General features: G+C 41.7%; 2 protein-coding genes and 1 long non-coding RNA gene across 5 annotated transcripts; 2 read left to right on the forward strand and 1 right to left on the reverse strand.

Moving 5' to 3' along the window:
• The first annotated feature begins 435 nt into the window (after window positions 1-435).
• recql5 (RecQ helicase-like 5) lies at window positions 436-14467 on the forward strand. The gene is made up of 19 exons (XM_029437236.1): window positions 436-576; window positions 793-914; window positions 1775-2296; window positions 3346-3442; window positions 3531-3642; window positions 3730-3892; window positions 3976-4058; window positions 8127-8345; window positions 8444-8540; window positions 9887-9914; window positions 10001-10059; window positions 10399-10469; window positions 10568-10658; window positions 10729-10902; window positions 11318-11937; window positions 12535-12580; window positions 12768-12980; window positions 13067-13139; window positions 13223-14467. Exons 1-19 carry the CDS (start codon window positions 480-482, stop codon window positions 13345-13347), a joined length of 3012 nt encoding a protein of 1003 aa, XP_029293096.1. The 5' UTR covers window positions 436-479; the 3' UTR covers window positions 13348-14467.
• LOC115011938 (uncharacterized) lies at window positions 4071-7577 on the reverse strand. Of its 3 annotated transcripts, XR_003832622.1 has the most exons (5): window positions 7145-7577; window positions 6951-6999; window positions 5821-5895; window positions 5010-5128; window positions 4071-4918 (listed from the first exon to the last, which is right to left on the reverse strand). It is a non-coding gene; the product is annotated as an uncharacterized LOC115011938 (long non-coding RNA). The 3 variants fall into 3 exon arrangements; XR_003832621.1 differs by lacking the exon at window positions 5821-5895 and having other exon boundaries at window positions 7145-7570; XR_003832620.1 differs by lacking the exons at window positions 5821-5895; window positions 6951-6999; window positions 7145-7577 and having other exon boundaries at window positions 5010-5795.
• Window positions 14468-15864: 1397 nt separating the features above from the next.
• cdr2l (cerebellar degeneration-related protein 2-like) lies at window positions 15865-23892 on the forward strand. The gene is made up of 5 exons (XM_029438610.1): window positions 15865-16344; window positions 19173-19285; window positions 20723-20871; window positions 21394-21558; window positions 22075-23892. The coding sequence occupies exons 1-5, from the start codon at window positions 16266-16268 to the stop codon at window positions 23000-23002; spliced, it is 1434 nt and encodes a 477-aa protein (XP_029294470.1). The 5' UTR covers window positions 15865-16265; the 3' UTR covers window positions 23003-23892.
• The last annotated feature ends 59 nt before the right edge of the window (window positions 23893-23951 follow it).

The raw sequence follows: 23951 nt of genomic DNA on the forward strand, positions 1-23951 counted from the left end.
TTATTGTAATGTAATATACATTATTATGAAATGGGCCATTCTGCATAATGACTACTTGTAGGCATACTTTTGGTACTTTAAGTATATCTTCATGCTAAGACCTTTGCCATACTTTTACATTTAAGAGAGTATTTATACACTTTCTACTTAAGTAATATATCTCACTTGTGGCCATTATACTAGTGCGTAATGTGTCCAGCAGCTGTGATCCGCTGTGTACCAGCTCGACCAATCAGAGAGCTCTAACACAAACCAGTGAACAACATAAAGAACACGAGGCAACTCTTTCAGCCATAATCACACAAATATAAAACAACACATACAAATAAATAGTATATATGAATAAATAAAATTGAATCTCTAAACACAGAATTAAAAATATATTATTTTCACATTCCGTTTTTTCCGCGTCTGTAATGATGTCATCGGAGTGCGACAACACCAGAGAGATTCATATGAGTTCTTTGCAGAGATAAACGATGACAACAACTTTAAAACAGGCTTTAAAAACCCACTTTGGGTTTGACAACTTTCGGTCCAAACTACAGGAAGATGTTGTCAAAGCAGTCCTCAAAGGTAAATCAGCGAACATTAGTCTGTTGTGTTTATTTTATATATATATATTTATATATGTATATGCTAACTAGCAGACGTTAGCCAGCAACAATACAACCTAACTGGTGGATTTGTTAATGTTTAAATGTGAGGCTCAGTTTGAATCATACATCACATGCAGTGTTGTCAGAGAGAGATTCATGTGGCTCGGTGGTGACTGGTGTTGTCTTCCTGCAGGCGACAGGGATGTGTTTGTGTGCATGCCCACTGGAGCAGGAAAGTCCCTCTGTTACCAGCTGCCTGCAGTCCTGGCTGAGGGCATCACTCTGGTTATATCCCCGCTAATCGCTCTCATTCAGGTCAGTCTCGGTCTTTGATTGGGACTGCTCCAATGCTGTGTGCAATCTAAGTTATGTGTTAATCACAGTGGTGGAATGTAACAACGTGCATTTACTGTAGTTAAATACAAATTTGACATACTTGTACATTAATAGAGTATTTCCATTTTATGCAACTATATAATTTGATTCCAATACATCTCAGAGAGAAATATTGTACTTTTTACTACATTTGTCTGACACCTTTTAGTTACTTTTCAGAAGACCGTTTTCCATCCCCTTCCTGTCCAGTGAAAATCATGTATCTCCAGATGTGTTGCTTTTGAATGTTTGTGATAAACTCAAGGATTAAGGAACATTTGATTACTTCTTAAGATAAATAAACAATTGAAAAAAGGATCAGCTGGTAAATTCATAATCACAAAGCTGAAAACTGTTTTTCTGAGCTCATGTAAAGTTGACTTTTTAGAGATATGTGGCTCTCACAGGACAGTGACGCTGCAAACATGATGATGATCTAAATAATGTGATGCATTGCTGTAGATTAGACTACAAAACAGTATATACACGGGTTGAAATTAGCACAACCGCAAACATCTACAGCAGTAAAATGCCACATACTAATTAATACAGCAGTAATATTATTCCAGAAACATCATATATAACAATAAAACACCGACGGAGAACATTTTACTGCACAATGAGTTATTTTACTTTTCATACTTTAAGTACATTTAGCTGATAATGCATAATAATAGGTTTTGAATGCAGGACTTTAACTTGTAGTGGAGTATTACAGTGTGGTATTAATACTTTTACTGCAGTACAGGATCTGAATACTTCTTCTACCACTGATGAATGATTCCTGTGTTTCTCCCCAGGACCAAGTCGACCGCCTGCAGAGTCTGAACATCCCTGCCTGCTCCATCAACTCCAAGCTCCCAGCAGGCGAGCGCAGCCTGATCCTGGCTGACTTAAGGAGCAGCAGTCCCAAGCTAAAAATGCTCTACATCACTCCGGAGATGGTGGCCTCTCCTTCGTTCCAGCCCTGCCTGACGGACTTGTGCTCCCGCGGCCTGCTGTCTTACCTGGCTGTGGACGAGGCTCACTGCGTCTCCCAGTGGGGACACGATTTCAGGCCAGACTACCTCAAACTGGGAAAGCTGCGTGGTCGCTTCCCGGGGGTTCCCTGTTTGGCTCTGACGGCGACCGCGCCAAAGAATGTAAAAGAGGACATTATTCAGTCCCTGACGCTACGCTCGCCGTTGTCTTTTGTGACACCTGTCTTCCGCAGTAACTTACACTACGATGTGATCTTCAGGGAGCTGCTGCCAAACCCCTACGCCCACCTCTACGCTTTCATTCAGAAGGCACTGGCACTGGACAGCAGCTCTGACAGACAGGTTGGGATTGTTTGTGTGGATCCTCTCCTGTTCTCTGAATGATCAACAGCTGCATCTATTGTTTTTAACGTTCACACTGCTGTTCAAAAGTGTAACTTCAACTGAACATATATGGACTGACTAATGGCGTGTATTTAATCTAACTGCTGGTAGACTGCAAATGGCCAAAAGTTCAAACTGTATTCTCCCCGTGCCATGCAACACTGGGAACGTCGACTAAATGGAATTTTGAATAATTAAATTCTTCTTCTTTTGGGAACAAAACAAAAAATATCCATTATTGGAAAAAATAAGAAAAATGTGACAATATGACCGGCTCCAAACCTTTGAACGGCAGTGTACCTTAAAGTGATGTTGGAGCAGTAGACAAAGAACAGCTCATAAACAGAAACATCTGAATAGAAGAGACAGTTTTAGTTGTTATGTGCAATAAAAGTCATTTTAAAGTTAGCAGATTTTATCAAAATAACCCAAAGCCTTAAAAACTGATACGAGGTTTTTGAGGACAATACCAACATCTATATTTGAGAGTTGAACAATTCCAATGATGATATATCAGCCTTTATTCAGTTTTGTACATAACACAACACATAACCTAAACACTTTTTTGATAAAGATGCCTTATGATACAGTACTGTCATTTACAGTATGCATGTACTCAGCAGGACATTTTACAGTTTAACAATAAACTTCTCAGTGCTTTTCCCAAATGACCTCAAAAACATTTTGTTTGAAAAATATAGGAGTAGTTTTAATACGATGGATTTGAACATGAATTCTCAGGTCAAACCTGAAGCATGGACTGCTGCTTTTCTATCGTTTATGATGTGTAACGTTGACAGGTGTTACAGTTACGTCTTACATCACGGCAGTTTTGAGCCGATATATCATTCTAAACTCTCAATATACATATTGGCACCACCCTCAATTTCCTTTTCTTTAATGTTGCGTACAATCCTTGCAAATCCTTGAGCCAATATTATCTGATATTTTCCCCTTGAACATGAGAATAAGATGCTTTCTTTAACCCATGTACTGTTTATGAACAGGGTTGTGGGATTGTGTACTGTCGGACCAGGGACGGCTGTGAAACAGTGGCTCACCAGCTGACCAAGCATGGAGTCTTGTCCAAACCTTATCATGCAGGTTAGACTGTGTTCCCTCCATGTAGGTGTAGAATTAGAAAACACAAAGATTTGGGCTAACATGCTCGACTTCTGCTTTTATACTGCAGGCCTGAGGACAGGAGATCGCACAGAGACCCAGAATGAGTGGATGCAGGGGAAGGTGCTGGTTATTGTAGCCACCATCAGCTTTGGTATGGGCGTAGACAAGGCCAATGTCAGGTGAGGCAACAAAGTTTGGATGTATAATTTTGTATTGTGTACAGAATTTAAGTTGGCATTTGCTGATGTTTTTCGTTAATCCCGCAGGTTTGTAGCTCACTGGAACTTTGCTAAGTCCCTCGCCAGTTACTACCAAGAGTCTGGGCGAGCCGGGAGAGACGGGCTGCCTTCCTCCTGTCGTACATACTACTCCCCGAGAGATAAGGAGCAACTTAACTTCCTCATCCGCAAGGAGGTTGCCCGCAAACAGGTCAGCACAATAACAATAACAATAAGTTATAAAGAGCTCCTGTGAAACTCAGGTTTGTGAACATTTTGTAAACTTGTCTACAGAAAAAACGTGGCTCTGCAAAGGACGTGGACAAATCCGCCATTACAGACTTCGATGCCATGGTGTCGTACTGTGTTCAAGAAGCGTGAGTAAAGCGTGCACGTCACATTTAGTTTATTGCGTACAAAAGTGTAGTCAAAGCATCACATCATCACATAGTGTATTCACCCTTTGCACGTAATATAACATGCAACTTTATACATTTAACACAACTTCCATGACTGTGCTATTTAAAGTAAAACCATTGTTAATTTCCGTTTGTGTACAGCAGAGGGCAGACTTGATCCCTCTTCTAACCTTCGTTGTTAAGCGTGTCAGAAACGCTTACATCTTACCTAACTCTTAAGTCTGACTGCCAATAATAATTCCTTTAGAAATGACACATAGTTATATTTAGAAAAACATTTACAAACAAATTTGGCTTTTCCCTTTCATATCTACCTGTGCAACTTGCGGCTGTTTCTTAAAAATGATTCCACACATTTCTATAGCTCATATTCCACGTATTTGCCTCGGGTCAGAAGCGTTGTTGTTGCTCTTTAAAGCGCAGGGATGCTCCATGGAATGTAGATTCTCCTGAAAACCGGCCAGCTTTAGCAAGTGTATCTGGCAGCCAGTCAGAACATCCTTCTCTGTATTTGCCAGCTGTTTTGTTGCACAAGGGTTGGGCTCCTCTAATGCCACTGAACACACCCTGTATTTGGCTTTGTCGCTCACAGAAATGTCTTGAATGTCTATTGAATATATGGCCATGACTCTCAGCCAGAGTTTCTTTATGCATCAGAGAGTTGCGGAGAAAGCCTGTTTCAGAAGACGTTTCGCACCGTCCCCATCCCACCACATTTACTCAAATGACCAAATCCTTTGTCTTGGTTTTGCGACAGCGGCAGCAGCAGCAGCAGCAGCAGTTCACGCAGGTCAGCACTGTCATGAGCAGGACCACAACTGTGGGAGAGCAAATAAAAACAACATCCTGACCAGCTCACTCCTTAAAATAAAATACAGAAATGAATAATAATAGAGAGTGGAGACTCACAGATGAAGGTTAAGATGACAAAGAAAGCTCCCAGCTCTATCGGGTTGGCGTTGGGAAGACCCTGCAGCTTGACCCATATCCTGTTCAGGATGCTCAGCGTCTCCTCTCTGGCATCCATCCTAGTGAGGTGGAAGCATTTACAGGGAAAAGGTCATGCTTGGAATTGGTTTACACAGCGTCTCCCTTGTTTGCCTGTGTTCAGTGGCATCAGGATGTAACTCCTGTTGCTTGTTGCTGTCACTCTGAGTGTGTGTGTGTGTGTGTGTGAGAGGACATTGCGGATGCTCATGACTTTCAGCGTTTTGTCTACGAACATGATAAAACGCTGTTTAACTGTAAGTTCCCCTTTTTTAAGAGAAAGTAGGAGGATGACAGTGAGAAAGTACATATGTAAAGCATGTGGTTTTTCTTGCCAAGAAGAGTGAGTCTGTTCACCAGTGTAATATGATGGGGGGATGGGGGTTCACTACTGTCACTACTACGACAAAACAGCATCCTTCTCTGTGTTTAACTGTTAAACAGAAGACTCTCCGGGCACCTGTCTCATTGTATTGAATGTGAACAGAATGTAATGTGTTAAATAATTTTGGTAGGTGGCGTAAGTACTAAGTGATTGACTGTTGAATGGGTTTTTGTGCTCCAGAGTAAATCAACTGACACTGGGTGTGACCGTCTGTGGGCTCAGCTATTTGCTGGTTTTGCTATATTGGATTGCATTACAAAACACAATATACTTACAAACACTGTATAGATAGAATATACTAAGTTAAGCTAACTGACTGCAAAACATCGAATTTAAAGTTCCTTTTACCCGTTTGTGTCCAGAACAGAAAGGTTGGATTCCCTATAGCAGAAGTGTTCTCTTCTCTGGGCTCTAAGCACACATCTGTAGAAATCCAAATAGGGCAAACAGTTTAGCTGTTTAAAAAAAAAATATATACTTTATCACATGGGACAGTCACCACTGTCCTGTTCTATATATTTAATAATATTTTAGGAAGAAACAGTAGTCCCATGTGCCCAAAGACTAAATATAGCATGATAAGAAAATGTCTGTATCTCAGAAAGTATAAGGAATAAAGTCAAATATTTGATATCTATGAACTCATAAAGCGTTATAGGGCACACATATACAAACATAGCACAAATATAGGCTCACATATTTTTCCTCACTATTGATAAATGTGATCGAAAAATGTCAAAGTTGGGCTTTTAGATGCTCTCCCAAAGTATGTCCGTACCAGATTCCAAGACTCTAGACCATGTGGCATTTTTTATCATACTGAATATAGTCTTTGGGCACCAATGGGCTAAGGTCTTTATGTGATTTGGTCCCAAATATACTAGGGCGTTTGTTCTGTGTTGAATTACTAATTCAGTTTAAATGATTGTCGCCATTGTGTCCTAATGACAACTGTCAGTTAACTTGCTGTTAACTGAATTAAATATCATTTGGACGTGTTCAGAACATGCAGAGATCAGACTAGAGGCTGTTATCAATTTTTAAAAAGTCCCCTAGTTGGTCAGCTGGTGTGGCAGATGACTCTGACTGATAAAGGACATTTTCTCAGTCAGTTCATGGTGTGTGTTCATTTTAGTTTCTATGTGCATCCATTTTTGAATATTAAATGAAATACTTAAAATCATTTGAATCTGCAGACAAAGATGTATAGAACTTCGCATCATTTCTTTACCCACTGAGTGTTATCGTAGACACGTACGAGTACTGAGAAACCCCTTACACACCTCGCTGTTAAAAGCCTATTGGTATGGCTACACAGTTACATTTTAAAGTCTGTATTTCTGAACACATTCTTCACATTCTTCTCGACCTGCAGTATTCCTCAGGTGCTTTGCATCTCAAACTTCATTTACACACACACACACACACACACACACACACACACACACACACACACACACACAGTGAAATGAGCTTACCCTGTGAGAGTCTCTGTTGTTTTCACACGCTCAGCTCAGCCCAGACTGACTGCAAAAAAATACAATAGAGAAGTAAACAGACCAGTTGATGAGGAGGAGACGGTGATGAACGCGACATGTCTTCCCTGAAGGAGTTACCTGCTGTTTTATTTGTCAGCGTGTTAGTTTGTTGTTGAAAACGTGCCATACGTTACCTAGAGACAGAGATAAGCAGGCCGGTTGAGATTAAGGCCAGGAGGGATAATTCCTCAGGTACTGATGATCCTCTGCATGTGGAGTGAAGGAAAAGTGAGATGACACACAAAACAAAACATCTTTCTCTTCTATGCTCCTCTGGTTTCCTGCTCTTGCTATTCACGGTTGTTGTTTGCAGAGTAGTTCGCTGTGTGCTGCTCGCCTCACTTTAGTTTGTCTGCCTCAGAGGCTGTTTTCTCTTTGGCCGTCCTCGCTGGGAGTGACTGTTGCTTCACAGAGTCTTTGTGTGTCTCTCTGCCTTTCCCCACCTCCTTTGGTGAAACTGCTTCTCTCTCTCTCTCTTTTTTTTTTCTTCACGGCTGTGGAGACGGCTTTTCCATTTCCAGCGAGTATGTTGTTGAAGTGGCTCGTCTAATGGGCTGTCTCCCAAACAGACGCTATGTGAGAGTGTGTGGTCGTGTGAATATTGGCTGTTACATAAGACTGCATCTGATACAGAAGTGTGAGGGCTTTTTTCTAGAAATGTCTTTGCAATAATCACATCCAAAGATGGGATTTTACAATTGTTCTGTGTCCCAAAAAAGTAAGACTAATTACTTTACCAAATCAAGAATTAATGTGCTCTCATGTGTTCTTGTTATCAGAACATTAAGAAGCACTGAGGTCAATACTGAAGCTAATAACTCTGTCTATTAGCTTTGTTTGTTTGCTTGTTGTTTGACTCATCGAGGAACAGAAACATTGAACATAGTAGCGTGTGGTTACACAATAGCTAACAGATCAATGATGCACTAGATGTCCGTGTATGATGGAGAGATGTTTGCTGTGTGCTCACAAACATCATCAGGCTTGACCTCGTAAATGCGGACTGTATTATGCAACCACCGTCTGACTGACTGAATGTGTTCTGACTCACAGGAGATGTATTAATATCTTTACATGCATTTAGTTTGAAGCGCTATCTCCTAATCCTCCCAACAGTTGTCGCCATGAAACCATCTCCAAGTTCTTCGGGGACAAGACGCCAAACTGTGTGGGCGCCTGCGACTACTGTCGTGACCCCAAAGCCGTGCGCGCCCAGCTGGAGAAGGCGAGTGCCCTCAGCACCAAGACCGAAGCTCAGAGCAATGCGCCCTCGGGACCGTTCGGTTTCCTGCCGGGCTTTTATGAAGGAGGAAAGAAGGGCTACGGCTTTGAAAGGCAGGACAACTTTAGAGACATTTGTCCCTCTTGTATTTGCTTTTGTGACGTGAAGTAGTGGTGAAGCTGTGGATTGACACTGACATCACACCTCGCAGGTTTGATGAAGGGGACACCAGTAGTGGTGAAGACGATGGCTCAACGAGGAAAAAGGAATTTTCCAACCTCTTCAAGAAGCAGATGAACATGCGGAAGGTAATCGGCAACACACAAAGTCTTTTTTTTAAATAAATGTATATTTTCTATAACTAGAAGAACAACTTTATGTTTGTGTTTGGTCTCGGTGCATCTGTATGCCAGCTGTTGGCAGCAGGAAGTCCGGGGCTGTTGAGGCCCCCTGTAAGTGAGGACTGTGGTAAATCGCTCACACATGTTCACTGGGACTTTGAAGTTAAACTATTTGTCAGCAGGTCCAAGTGGAGCTTGTCCAGTTTACACAACATCAATAAGAGCAGGAATGCAGAATGTTCAGAATGAACCATTGTAAAATGTTAGAAACGGACATAAACAACAAGACGTTTGGATTTGTTGTGATGGAAAGGAGGCCATCGTCACCCCGATCACTCGCTAAAGCCAAACGATATGTTTAATCTGTAAAAGGGATTAAAAACATTCTACTGATGGTACTTTTTTCCTGCTTTGAAAACGTGTCACTATTGAAGTCAGTAGTAACTGACCAGATTCAAGATGACCACAGCTGCTCTTCTCTTTTAACGAGGAAGTGACTAACTTTTAAAGCCACTGTTGTCGGGTTGCCTGACCGTCCGTCCCATTCTCGTGAATGCGTTATCTCAGCAACGTCTGGAGAGAATTTCTTTCCACTTCCTGGCGCTGATTAGAATTTGGTGATGAAAGATCAAGGTCACTTTGGCCATAACTCAAGAATGAATGTGCTAATTATGACAATTTCACACACATGTGTAAAAGGATAAAAAGATGAAGAGATGATACTCTTACTTGTTGTAAAACTAATTGTGTTTGTTGTTGCAATAATAACTTGGGCCACAAGAGGCTGAAGTGCCCATTACCCCATGTTGCATACAGTATATAGGCATAGGCTAAAAACATTCATGTTTTCCTCCAATTAAAACTCACCCACCTCTTGTGGCAGACATAATTATTCAACGACGAAAAGAAAGAACATTTATCTTCCAAAACCTGTTTTCACAGATGAACAAACAGTAATTAAGAACAATGATCCTGGCAAAACCTTTTTTTTTTTTAACTGTTCTTATACATAATTTAGATCAGACATGGAAAACGGATCCGCAGAAATCATTTCACGCTTTCCTCTCAGGGCTTCAGTATTTATTGGATAGTGCTAATACAGAGAGGACAGGAAATGAGGGGGAGAGACTAACACAGCCCCCGAGATGAACTCTCAAATAGGCTCATTTGGCAGTTTAAGAATTAAGTGTGGATTGGTAATGCTGCAAAGATGGCGGATGTGTTCCAGTGTGTCACTTCTCTGTACAAATATTCAATGTTTGATTGTTTTAGTGAATATCTGAGAATGAAGTTGTGTCTGTTTGTTTCTTTAGAGTCAGAAGGAAGGCTTTGTTGCCCCAGGTAAATATCAATAGAAGAATACAAATACATTATGAATAAATATCCAGGCTGATCTGCACATATAACCTGTTTATCCTGCTGTGTAGATGCTGACTGCCAACTCAGAGAGGCCAGCAGTCAGAGGATCCCTAAACTCACTGTTAAGGTACTTGAACACTTTCCCCGTACCTGCTGCACTCATGAACACGACTCCAAGAATCCAGCGACTCGTGTGTCATGAGATGTGAAGACGGGCGGCAGAGCCAACGTTTCAACTGAGCAACACCAACACTATTGATGTTTGTGTACAGCACCTGAAAGGGAAATAATGAGCCTGCAGTAGATGATTTGCAGAAAGTTAACATCCTGTAAACATTTATGTCAAATGATGTCTTTCTATATACAAAAATTAAAAGAAAATCTTTAATTATTAATACCTGTAGCTTTGATCTTTCTTGACAATTTCAGTTTGAATTTACAAACCTTTTTATATATTCTATTTCAGGCCAGAGAGCACTGCTTGTGCCTCTTGCAGGAAGCATTATACAGCCACCAGAGGGCAGAAGACGCATTCAAGTAATTATGGAGACGCATGCTTCAAACATCATTCATGTGTGTTCTTTTCCCGACAGTCGCTCCTCATTGTCTTCCATGTCTTCTCCGTCTCTCCGCAGTGACACCCAGTCTTTAGCGGTGGATATCGAACACGGGGTCTTCAAGAGCAGCAAGTCTTCCAACTTGTACAAAGGTGCTCTCCTAAAGAAGGTAACGACTGACTGCTCTGCCCTCACACAGCATCGGGAGGTATGCTGCTAACTCGTATCTTGTTTTAAAGGTCTCGGAGCTGAAGAGGACAGCACCTGGAGAAAAAGGAGACGCTGTGAAGACTGCCGGCAGCAGTGAACCCAGAGAAAATGAGTCAAAAGTCAAAGAGGAAGCACCCTCCTCCTCTTCTTCCTCCTTTTCTGAGGAGCTGCAGGGGTTCACATCTGCATCTGAAATCTACTCGGTGAGAAACGCTTTACCGCACAGTTGCTAGTTTACAAGCAGTTATTGTGGATTCTTGTGGCTAGAGCTGCAACCATCAGTTGACCAATCAATTTAGTCGAGTGACAGAAAAATAATCGCCAACTGAATTGATCATCGATTCATTGTTTGTCATTTTTCATGACTGTATTTAACCTGTGAAATATAGATGTCCTGCTTCCTCCCTTGGTATCATATGAAAGTGAATATCTTCTGGTTTTGTTCTGACAAAAGACATTTAAAGATAAGATGGGATCGACATGTTTCACTATTTAGACCAAACAATTTGAAACAATTAATCTAGAATATAATCTGCAGAATAATTGTGAGTTGCAGCCCTACTTGTGGCTGCAGTGTATTATCTGTATTATAATCTTTTTGTTGCATTCTTCCTCCAGATGAAGCGTAAGAGAGTCGGAGCAGGCCTGAGGGGATCCTCCAACCCCTTCATGACTGCTAAGGATCTGCTAAAGCCCTCCATGTTGGAGTCTGTGTCTAACAAAGGGACAGAGAGCGGCGGGTTTCACAACGACAGCTCAGGAAGCTCTGGAGAGACAAACGAAGATGCATCTGTGGCTTTAACATCGTCCATCAGAGCCGTCGCCGCCTCCCTGAGTAGCCCGACGAAGGCGGGCAGGGCCGTGAGCAAGAAGCAGCAGAAGCTAGCTGAAGCGGCAAAGAGCTCTCGCAACATTTTGCAATACTTTGCGAAGAAAGAAACGCCGGAGGAAAGCCAAGAGGAGGCGGAGATGCTGCCGGGACTCGATGATATGTTTTCTCATACCACCATGGTGGTCGCTGAAGAAATCCAACACTCACCTATCACTGTGGAAGACGTAGGAATGAGTCCTGTGGAGACTCAGGACGTGATGCAAGAAGAAAGTAATAACGAACTAATAGTTATACCTGATGATGACGATGAAGATGAAGATGAAGAGGAGGAAACACATAAAACAGAGACGTTGGCGCTGAAGTGGCTTCAAGACGCCTCTAAAGAGTATATGAAGTCCACTGCAGAGTAAGACGCCCTCATAGTGGTACAAGTACTCAGACTTAAGTAAAAGTAATAAGACCACAGTGTAGAAAAACTCTTTCAACTTAACTTTTTAACTTAAGTAAAAGTATTCATTATGCAGAATGTCCCATTTCAGAATTATTTTTATATATATATATATATATATATATATATATATATATATATGTATGTATATTCTACCATTGAATTATTACAACTGATGCATTAATGTGTACATCACTTTAATGTTGCAGCTGTTAAAGATGGATCTTATTGTAACACACTAACTTGTGAAATTCCCCCTTTAGCTTATTTTATATTAACGGTACACATTTTTATTTGTTGATTTATATTATTGCATATATTGCATTATTAATCTGCAAAGTAACTAGTAACTAAAGTTAGAAAACAAATATAGTGGTTTAAAAAGGTACAATACTGAATTGTGGTGGAGTAGAAGTATATCGTAGTAAAAAACAAAGTGAATGATCAAGTACCTCAAAATAATACTGAAGTACAGTACTTGAGTAAATGCCTTAATGCACAATTTTATGAAAAGGTTGATGGAAAAGTCTCTAACATATTTCACTTCTCATACAGACAAAACAAACCAGAGGAAGCAGCTGAACCACCTCCGACACAAGAAGTAAGTGTGTCCGTTTCCCATCCATCCATTCTCAGATGCATCTCCCGCTCAGTGACTGACTGTGTGTGTGTGTGTGTGTGTGTGTGTGTGTGTGTGTGTGTGTGTGTGTGTGTGTGTGTGTGTGTGTGTGTGTGTGTGTGTGTGTGTGTGTGTGTGTGTGTGTGTGTGTGTGTGTGTGTGTGTCCAGTTGACAGATGATATAAAAGCAAACGGAGAGTCGTCTCCTCCAGTGAAGCGCAGCCGCCCCGTAGAAAGAAGAGTAACCTTCAACCCCAATGTGCAGGAGCGGGCCCTGCTCTCCGCCAACGAGCCCCCCACGCCCGTGACGCTGAAGGAAGCGGCTGATATCGTGGTCCGCTACCTGGACCCCTTTTACACGCAGGGAAAGTTTGCCACAAAGGTGAGAGAGATTGGTATAGTTTCATGTATGCAGAAATGCGGCGTGTAATAAAATGACTTCTCAGCCATTGTTTTCTTTTGCTGCAGGAGCTGTTTAAGTCCTTTGCTCGCTATTTATCTCACCTTCTCGCAGAGGGGAGGAGTCGGGGGAAAGGCCAAGGTAAGCGGGAAATAAATAATCTAAACCTTGTGCTCCGCTGCATGCGATGGACTCCTCTTTGACGCTCGTCTCTGTGTCCACAGTTAAAGCAGAAGCCAAAGTCATCATCAAGAAGTTCTTCAACAAAGTCGGACGCTGTGAGAGCGAAGCAGACTGGAAGCACCTTAAAAGACCGCAGAGCTGTAAAACCACAGAGAACCAGGAATGATGGGAAGTGGAAATGTAGCCATTTTTAAGGGTCAAGCCCTTCTTCTTTTGTCAGTGCCTACGCTTCTCTCCTCCCAGTGAACTCACGCTTCACCACAGACGCCTGCTGACGAGGTTTATGGTTGATGTTCTGCTTTTTTCCCGGTTTATGTCAATAATTAAGCTATAATATGTGATACTGTTACCGCCTGAGAGAGCAGAGATAAAACTGTGTGCATACGGATATGACTGGTGTTGTTCATGTTTCAGCCCTTTAACAGAAATGTGTGTACACTTTACTTATTACATGCTTTGTTCATCAAATACGTAGTCTTCTACAGGCAGCGATTGGTCTTCGTTTATTTCACTACAGAATGGCTCTTCTGTAGTACTGCACTCTTCTTTTCTTTAGGTTAATAATATCACACTTAAATCTTCAGTAAAACATGTAACATGCAAGTTGATTTGCATAATGAGCTGAAAATATGAAAACCAGAGGCGGGTTGGAATAAACAAGACTATAAGTGTCTAGAGCCACGCTAGGTTTTTCAGTCTGGACTAATGTGGCGGACGGAGCGACAGACTGCTAGCATGGCATTGTGGAAATGTTTGACAGTAATGTGAAGAACTTTGGGATAAAACATACGAGAAACTGGATCGATGTTTAAATATTTGACATAAAGCAGACGGTTCTGTGTTGAAAGGTATTTTTCTTGCTGCTACATATTTTGTCTTTGACTGCAGAACAAAGAACATTGTGACTGGACATCAGTGGTATATACGGTATGATATGAAACTGTCCTGTTGTGTGTGTGTGTGTTCTTGATTTAAAGATGGACCACATTTCTAATCTTTGGTTATGTCTCTTGGTTAAGGGAGATTATTTTGCAAAATGTTTTTATTTTCTTTCTTTTATTAGCAATGTGGTTTCCAATGAGGGAAAGGTTCCTTAGTTATAATGCCTGTCTGTCTGTCAGGGCTGTGAGAGGCCACCGTCTCTGTCTCCACAGTCAGGAGGCAACCCAAAGAGTACTGGAAGCACTGATGGACACAGAGGCCTGGCTGTGCAGTCTGAACAGCCACAGTCTGTGTACTCTTTGCTCCTAAATGTTTACAATAAAGTCTATGCTGAATAGGACAAACCCGTGTGAGAGCCTTACTGTGTGTTAATGCAGCAACACAAATGAATTCAATTGGACAATTAAACTTATTGGAGGGCTGGGAAGAGGAGAGGTCCGTGTCGGGGACGCTGTCAAATAGAAGGTGACGTCACCTCCAGTGGTGCTGCCTTCAGGTGCTCCTCGTAACTTACGACTTTCATTTTCCTATATTCAGACAATGAAAAAAGAAGGGTTGTAAAGATGATTACATTTAATGAGAAAAATATAACAGTAGTGTCGTTAATGTTGCATTTAAGAGGCACTTTTGGTGACTGAATAAGTGTAATGAGTGTCGAAGGCTGGCGCATGTTGAGCTATGAAACAAACGTGTTCCTAAACATACCCCTCTCTAAGCTTTTATAATATAGACATTGATAGAATACAACTTTATTTCCCACTAAGCCATAACTTTGAAAATGGCCACAAAGACAGACACAAGAAATGAAATGAGTTATTATGACCTAAATATTTCTCTTTCTTTTGGAATACCAACTTGGGCAGAAAGCTCCACTTCCTTTGTTTTAATAGGATTGTGCTGATTAAATTGGAAATGTGTTGGCAATATGCACCACTAAACACAATATTAACTGACAGGATAACATGGATCCACAGTTATTATTTAATATTAGTGCCCTGCCTAGAAGAGGATCCCTGTGTCAGACCTTCATTATTTCTGTTTAGTGCTTGTAATAATAATAATAATAATAATAATAATAATAATAATAATAATAATAATAAGATGGGACATCTAGTGTTGGGGATAGTTTCACCTTGTGGCTTGCAAACTCTTGAACGTTATAATTATATAATATTAAATAAACATGTCAAGTATATAATAATAATAATAATAATAATAATAATAATAATAATAATAATAATAATAGCTTTATTTGTATAGCATTTCTATAAACAAGGTTATAAAGTGGTTAAAAAAATGCATGACAATAAAAAATGTAAAAGGTAACAAAACAAAATATTGTTATAATGAACAACAAAGTGTGCAGAAAGGCAAAACATTAAAAACTAATTTGGTATAAAAAAAGCTTTCCTATTAAATGTTAAAAAGAGGATTTATTATAATTACTATAATGAAAACAATAATGAGAACCAAAAAAGTAGTGTGCAGAGAAGCAAAACAGAACAAAAGAAGGTAAAACAAGCTCAAAAGTTACAAAAAAGGCTTTCCTATAAACATTTTTTTTTTTTTTAAAGCAATGACTTAAAAACAGGTTATGTGCCAGAAAGCTGAAAGAAAATTAGCCACACCAATAAGTGATGATGTAGTCAAACCAGTATTCAAATATGTATAGACAGCAGTAATAAAACAACCTTTAAAAAGCAGTGCTTGCAGCAGCAGGCTGTGTTGTAAAGTGCCCACATCACAAGCAACATTTCCGACAGCACTTGAACGCAGCAGCAGCATTCAGCCACTGAGCGGCGAGCGGGCTGCCAACCTGCGTCTGCAGGGCCCTGCTGCACATCAGAGACTGATGAGACAGACACAAGAAACACTGGCACTCTCTCCAGCTGCTGTACTAACTGTTTTATTTCAGGTCTGCAGGTGTGAACGGCCGCCTCGTGCGGTCTTGCTTCATATTTGCAGACGGCTGAAGAAGCAGGTGCGCTGCCGGGATTTTAAGTCATTTGTCTTAAAGGGTTACACACTTGGGGAGGCTGCGCCGCTGTTGTTTGGTGTCACTTCCGGGCGAGTCGTCCGTGAATTAGCAGATCATCACATCGCCGGTGAAAAAGAAGAAGAAGAAGAAGTTCATCAACATCGATGCTCCGTGCAGGCAGGATGGAGGAGTTTGTGACGGAGGAAGAGGAGCCGTGGTACGACCAGCGGGACCTGGAGCAAGGTGAGACATCATGTCTTAGGTTTGTGGGGGGATGTAACAATGCCCTATACACAATCACTGGGGTCCTGGTTTGTCTTTTGGGATAAATGGATTCATGGAGGAAGGAGTAGATGGAACGCAGGGAGGGGGTTGCATCCACTGTAAAACACATTTCATGTGCACGCACTATGAAAACTGTAAACCAATGTCTCTGTCAGTCTCCTCATCCGAGTCTGTCTCTGCCTCTCTCTGCTGTCTTCCTCTGCCAATTATTTTGATCTTGTCAGTGATGTTTCCCAGAATAGTCCTGCTGTCTGACTGAGTCTCTGTTTCATCTCCCTTCTTACAGCTCACATCTTAAATCCCAGCACTCTTTTAAAAAAAAAATCTATCAAGCACTTTGCATCCACTCAGTTGTGGGGCTGGGTGACAGAGAGGGATGTGATCAACAGTGGGGAGGAAGTGGCAATTATTTCGGGTGTTGTTGAAACAGTGATTGATTTTGTGACTATTTTTCACCTCGAAACTGTCCTGCATGTGACCTTAAATGAACATGGAAGGCAAAGGCAGGACATCTATCAGCAGTGTTGTGTTGTTTTGCACTGATGCATAATGTGATGCAGTGTTATCAGCTGACTTAAATGGATGCACTTTCATCCACAGTGCATCTCAGAGGAGAAATGTGTGTCCCTCTGCATCGCCCCATCCCCTGATTACCTTCTGACCCAGAGAACTAAAGCAGCTTTGTGCCTCATTATTGTAGTCATAGAGCAGGTGGATTCTGCGGTGTGTGTGTGTGTGTGTGTGTGTGTGTGTGTGCGTGTGTGTGTGTGTGTGTGTGTGTGTGTGTGTGTGTGTGTGTGTGTGTGTGTGTGTGTGTGTGTGTGTGTGTGTGTGTGTGTGTGTGTCGCCATGCTGTCTGTATCTCATCTCAGCACAGAGCCATTAAGCCCATGGCTGATCTGATTAGGGAGCCCCAGACTAGACCTCCTTAGTTGGGATCAGAGATTCCCGGCTTTGGGGTCAGATTTGATGCTTCAGCCACACGTCATCCAGCATGCGCTCATCGTCGGGCATGATTTCTGCCCCGGAAATGCTGCTGTTATGCAATTTCTCCACTGTTAACTCTGAGATCTGGGGACCTTTGGTGTTCTTTATGATCTGGTAAACATATGAAGTGTGTCTGAGCAGATGCTGGTGTGGTGATGTCATGTTTGTGTCAGCAGAGGAGCATGTGATTGAACGTGAGGACAGTTGGGGATAAATGCCATGTAGCGCTTCAAATTAAGATTATTTTCATTATCGATTATTTTCTGGATTAATTGTTTGGTCTATAAAATGTCAGAAAATAGGGAAGAATGTTCATCCCAGTTTCTCAAAGTAGAGGGTGATGTTTTTAAATGTCTGGGTTTTGGACTGACAAAACAAAAGATATAAATATGATATGAAACAGAAAAAGGAAATTTCCATATTTGAGAGACTGAAAACAGCATTTTCTGCAAGTTTTGCATGAAAGATGACATGTGATGTGATAGCCTTTTGTGTCATTAGGTATCTTGTGATTGGTATTTCCTCAGCACAGCCTCTCGCTCCTCTCATCCGTGCGCACAATTCTGAAATTACATAACTAAGACTCGGCACGTGTCGGCCCTCAGGAACAGAAACAGAGCTGTGACTGAGTTGGACCTGGGAGGGGGGGGGGTGGGGGGGGTGGTGGTGAAGGCTCACTGTGCTCTCTCCTCACACACTCTCGCTCAGCTTATTATCACTCGGCGGTTCAGACCAGTGTTCTGCTATCAGTTCTGCGTTGTTGAAACAGGAAGTTACAGCCTGTCCCTGTCTCCCACGGCAGCTTTGGAGACAAATGTAACAACACAGGCGTGAGAGATTATGATGCTTGTTAAGTATATTATGTACTGATTTATTACAGCTGCATTCAGGCATACAGTAACAGTAACATCTAATCTTGTGTGTTCCACACCTACGAGGACGCATGTGTGTGTGTGTGTGTGTTCCTGTCATTGCTCACGCCCCAACACTGTGGTAGTAAAACACTGCATTCATGTCCAGTATTGGGTGTCAATGGCTCTCTCTGTGTCCTCCCGTCTTTTCACTCCTCCTGTGCTGTGTTATTATGGGCTCCAAGTATGCAGAGGATTCTCCTCCTCCTACTCAGTCCAGCTAGGCTTCTTCTTACCAGACGAGATGAATAATGTATGCTTCAAGCTGTGCTGTAAAATAACAAATGGTTCGGCCTATTTGAAGCTAATGTACTTGCAAGATTCTCGCTGTTCTGAGTTTGTATCCTCGTGGACTTTGGATGAAAGCGTCGGCTAAATTAAATGTAATGTAATGTAACAGCACCTGTGAGGGTGGTGTCTGCCATGTTCTCACTGCTCAGACCCCCCCCCCCCGGTGTGCAGATGGCTACAGGTTTGTAACACTGTACTTTCTTTTCATTATGATGGAAATGTTTTGAAGCTTTAAATACAAACCTTCTGATTATTAGTAAGTTCCTACAAAAAGGTTTTCTCTTATCGTAGCTTCCACGAGAGCATCTTGAGAGAGAAAAAGAGGCCAGAAAAATCAGGATTTCAGAAACCGTGAGGGGTTTAATCAAGCACAGGATATTTATGTTTCACATCTTAAATTCATTTTCAAATTAAGGTAGCCTGATCCGGTAGGGTTCAAATGCTTAATGTGCACCTCATCTGCAGTGAGTGATTCTCTTAAAAGCACTTGTCCAAATCGCTCCTGGTGACGAGAGGAAGTCGGACACTGTGCGGTGAACTCCAGTGCTCAACATTTTCTTCTGTTTATGTCTGTTCTTCTTTCTTGGCTCCTGTCAGACCTGCACTTGGCAGCTGAACTCGGCAAGACCCTCCTGGAACGCAACAAGGAGCTGGAGGACTCCCTACAAGAGATGTACATCAACAATGAGGAGCAAGTGCAAGAGATAGAGGTAGGCTTGTCCCACTTATTGTAACTCTGCAAGTGCACGTTTCAGATCATTATTGTAAAGCATGGAGCACTTGAAGATAAAGAAAAAATAGCAAGGAGCAATAGAAAGTGTTTATTCTGTGAGCATGGAAGGAATCGCAAAATGACTGATGCTGCCACATCATCACAGCTCAAAGAGTGGACTACTGATTAGTCAGAAGCCTGGCTGACGATGACTGTTCTGTTCTGCAGACACATGAACTCTGAAGGAAACAAAAAGTGCATGTATGTTTCAGAAAGGCGCACATGTCACAGCAATGTCTTCTGGACTTGCAGCCAAACAAACACATTTACTTCAAAGTGCATTCATTTGGCACAGTCTAAAGTGACTTAAAATTAGTTATTTCAACCTCCACAGAGACCAGAAGCAGATGTCATTAAATGTACACAGAACAGTGGACTCCAAACTTTTTTGTCTGACACCCTTGGATGGACTCAAGTTTCTTTAAATCACAGTTTCTCACAGTGCGGCCCACCGGCCCTAAGAAACATGTTGTGCTGCCCCTGAACTTGACATGAAATGCATGGATTATATTTGATACATCACCCAGGATTTTAGTTCTGTCATCAATGCTAGTGCTGTTAGCTAAAGTTAGCAGTACAATGTGAAGGTGAGATGGAACAGATATGTTGTTGTTATGTGAGAACTTTAATCATATACTGGCTCCCTAAATTGGCACCAAGTCATCAGAACTTTGATATCCCCGGTATGTTATGTCAATAACAATGTCACAGTACGGTATGCATCAAAATGTCATAATGTAGTATGTTAAAAAATTATAGCATTAAAAATGATACTATGTCATAAAAAGTCATAGTATTACAAAAACACCATGTAGTATAGTATGGAAAAAAAAAAAGTAAAAAATCTTCTTATAGATTTTTATAGTATAGTATTTCATAAAAATTCATAGTATTATATGTTTAAAAAAATGTCATAGAAAGTCATAGTGTAGTATGTTAAAAAATAGAACATGTCATAATATATTATGTCATAAAATAATTATTAAAATGTCATAGTATACTGTGCCATACATTTATTATTATATTATGCATAAATATGTCATAAGAAACTATTGTCATAGAATAGATGTCATATAAAAAGTCATTAAAGTCCTAGTATAGTATGTCATAAAAATATTTTCATAGTCATTATAGCAAGTTACAAAAGAACTCGAACAAAGTCGTCATAGTATAGTATGTTAAAAATAAATAAATGCCATAAAACAATTAATTGTCGCTAGTGATCATGCTTTCTTTAGTGCAACCCATGGTTACAGCTGACTCGATATGTGGATATATTATATTTATCAAATTGGAATTTCAAATGTTTCTACTACTAATAATGTATTTAGTCACTAATCAACTCCTTTTCATCTTGCACTTGTCTCCCTTGCAGTACCTGTCGAAGCAGTTGGAAATGTTAAGAGAGATGAACGAGCAGCACGCAAAGGTGTATGAACAACTGGATGTGACGGCCAGAGAGCTGGAGATCACCAATGAGAAACTGGTGCTGGAGAGCAAAGCCTCTCATCAGAAAATAGACAGGTGACCACACACTGTACAAAACATGTCTGCAACAAGAGCAGTGTCCCAGATCACCCTCGTCATCATCACATAACGAGTCTTTAAAGAGACGCTTTGAAGCCAAACAAGCATAAACCAACTATAGGCTGGCACATTGATCATAAAACCTTTTTATTTACATCGCTACACATTTTTGCTGGAGTTCCAACAAGTGTGCTTCTTACAGGCCATCCCCGTGTACCAGGGCAACTATAGAGGACTTAACATTTTTGCTCTCTTTAGCAATTTCATAATCATAATCAGGGATCGAAGTTCTGTACAAATCATATTAGTGGTCTCAATGCTAAAGATTTAAATGGCTGCCTCTGTTCTTTGTAAACATGCTCCTTCACATTCTTTATGTTGTAACAGTGGCTCACTGTAGCTTTAGGAGATCGGTATGCTTAGCAAAGAGAGAATTAAGTCACTGACATAAGGAGCACTGAACAAACGTGTGTGTGTGTGTGTGTGTGTGTGTGTGTGTGTGTGTGTGTGTGCACACAGGTTGACGGGCACCATGGAGATCTTGCAGGGTCAGGTGGAGAGCCTGACGACTCGGGTGGAGGAGCTGCGAACTCTGGAGGAGCTGAGGGTCCGCAGAGAGAAGAAGGAACGCCGCAAGACCGTGCACTCCTTCCCCTGCCTCAAAGAGCTCTGCACTGCGCCAAGGTCACTGTCAGGAGTTTCTGTTCTAATGCACAGTATGCATCAACAAACAGGCACTAGACAACAACACAGATACACTGATTATTCTGCACCTGGTGGGTGGATTAAAGTGATTCTCTAGTAATTATTAGACGGCAAACCAAAAGTCATAAACTACATATTTGGCTAATATTGAAAAATGAGAACAAATCTGATGCTCCAACAAAACAAAGAAAGTAGCACTTGATAAACTCGTCCTGCGTAACACTAGAGTAGCATTAACTGCTGTCTTGATGCACTTAAGTCACCTTTTAAATGACATAAACATATTTAATAAAACATTTATTTTTTAAACTAGCTCATTGGAGAAGAAAACTGAAGACGAAACAGGACACATTTTGTTTTGAAAATAATGCGAGCATTACGTTAGTATCTAAATCTTTAAAATAGTTAATCATTAAGATCCTTCCAACATTGTTATAATCTCTTTAAAGAAGTTGTATGGTACTGATTGTGTGATTGTGATTATCTTTTCATCAGGTATGAGGATGGTTTCCTGTTGGCCAACCCGGGCAGTGTGGACCTGGCTGAGAGCCGGCCGGTGGACGAGGAGAATGAGCGCCTGAGAGACATTGTGTCTTCCCTGCGCTCAGCTGTGTCCACAGAGCGGTCCCAGAGGGAGGGCGCGGAGCGGGAGTGTGCCTCTGTGCTGCAAGAGTTTGAGCTTCTGGAGCAGCGTCTCTTAGGAGCTGAGGGCTGCCAGCTGCGGGTTCAGGAGCTCGAGGCTGAGCTCCAGGAGATGCAGCAGCTGAGGAAGTCCAGGGTTTGTCTGATTGGGGGCATGGAAGACAGCCTCGAGACGCTGCTCAGCAACGGCCCTGAGACAGACACCCCAGAGGAGGGCGTAGGGCTGGTGGATGGAGGTGCTGGAGAGACGGGGGGCGCTGGGCAACAGGGAGGCCCAGTGAGGAAAAGCTGCAGCGACACAGCTCTGAATGCCATCTCGGCCCGCGACGCCTCAGGTAGGCGCCAGGGCAGCTATGCCCTCCATGCCAATGGCGTGCGCAAACGTGGCATGTCCATCCTGCGGGAGGTGGACGAGCAGTACCACGCCCTGCTGGAGAAGTACGAGGAGCTGCTGGGGAAGTGCCGACGTCACGAGGAGAGCCTGTGCCACGCCGGGGTGCAGACCTCGCGGCCTGTCTCCAGAGACCCCTCCATGAAGGACTACAGCATGGTCTGCGCGGGGCCTTCCACATCTAGCGCGGTTGCAGCCATTCCCACGCCTCCTCCAACCCCCTCCACCCCGGAGGCCCTGGAGGGGATCAGCAGGCAGGTGGAGCAGGTGGACAAACGCCTCAGCCAGAACACGCCGGAGTACAAGGCCCTGTTCAAAGAGATCTTCTCCCGCTTGCAGAAGACCAAGAGTGATATGAACTCCACCAAGAGCAAAAAGAGTCACAAATAAGCTACTGATACTACATGCACTGAAAACAGTGACTGCACAATATTTATTTAATTTACCTGTTTTGAAGACTTCTCGTCTTACATTTGACCACTTGTGACTTAATGGGTGGATGCCTGCAGTCATGGAGTCGGGGGAGAAGCATATAGTTAGCGGTGGATGGCTCATTAAACTGCCAAATTTCACCTCATGGATGGAAGGTCGTTGATGAAATGCCTTTTTCTTTTTTTCTGAGTGACCATAACTGATAAATAATCAGGAATGGAGGGTTTTGTGTCTGTCTTAGGACAGTCTAGTGTGTGATGTAGTATTGTGATTGAGATGTGCTGATGCAGAAATTATTAACCTTTTTTTTTTTTTTTTTTATGGATAACAATAATTAAGCCAAATAATTAAGAGGAAAATAATAAAGCAGGCTTTGAAACTACTTACGCCATTTGAAGCATGCATCTGTCTAATAAACACTAAGTGCTAAAAAAAAATAAAGTCTTTAAAAGCAGGTAGAAAACAAATCGCAAGCATTTGAGATTCACAAGCCGCTTCAGGTTGCATCAGGAGGCAACGGTGATATTTGACTGTGTATTTTGAATTTGTTGGATGATACAAATCCTTCAAGACAGCTGCCAAAGTGTATTGTGCATAAGTGTTTGATGGTTATTTGTTTACTTAAATGGTTTATTATAACTTATCTGTTGAAGGAGACGAGATGCCTCTGGTGTTTTTACAGCATGCATTACAAGCCGCAGGGGGATGATCTCTGTTTCAGGGATTCGTTTGACCGTTTCAGACATGACAACATTATCAATTCTACTCTATGCTACTACATTGTCAAAGTTGTTCTTGTAGTAGACCATTTAAAATCTTCTGTTGATTAAAACAAGAAATTAATCGACCATGTTTTTTTTTTTTTTTTCTTCTTTCTGTTAAGTGCTCAGGGAGGCAACATATCCTA

The sequence above is a fragment of the Cottoperca gobio genome, chromosome 8 (assembly GCF_900634415.1).
Source record: "Cottoperca gobio chromosome 8, fCotGob3.1, whole genome shotgun sequence".
Lineage (NCBI taxonomy): Eukaryota > Metazoa > Chordata > Actinopteri > Perciformes > Bovichtidae > Cottoperca > Cottoperca gobio.

Excerpts from the sequence above, each read along its gene's own strand:
- recql5 (XM_029437236.1), top strand. The coding sequence starts at position 480 with ATGACAACAACTTTAAAACAGGCTTTAAAAACCCACTTTGGGTTTGAC. Across the intron at positions 8,346-8,443 it reads AAGGGCTACGGCTTTGAAAG|GTTTGATGAAGGGGACACCA; the intron begins GCAGGACAACTT and ends CACACCTCGCAG. Across the intron at positions 11,938-12,534 it reads TATATGAAGTCCACTGCAGA|ACAAAACAAACCAGAGGAAG; the intron begins GTAAGACGCCCT and ends CTTCTCATACAG.
- cdr2l (XM_029438610.1), top strand. The coding sequence starts at position 16,266 with ATGCTCCGTGCAGGCAGGATGGAGGAGTTTGTGACGGAGGAAGAGGAG. Across the intron at positions 16,345-19,172 it reads CCAGCGGGACCTGGAGCAAG|ACCTGCACTTGGCAGCTGAA; the intron begins GTGAGACATCAT and ends GGCTCCTGTCAG. Across the intron at positions 19,286-20,722 it reads AGCAAGTGCAAGAGATAGAG|TACCTGTCGAAGCAGTTGGA; the intron begins GTAGGCTTGTCC and ends TCTCCCTTGCAG.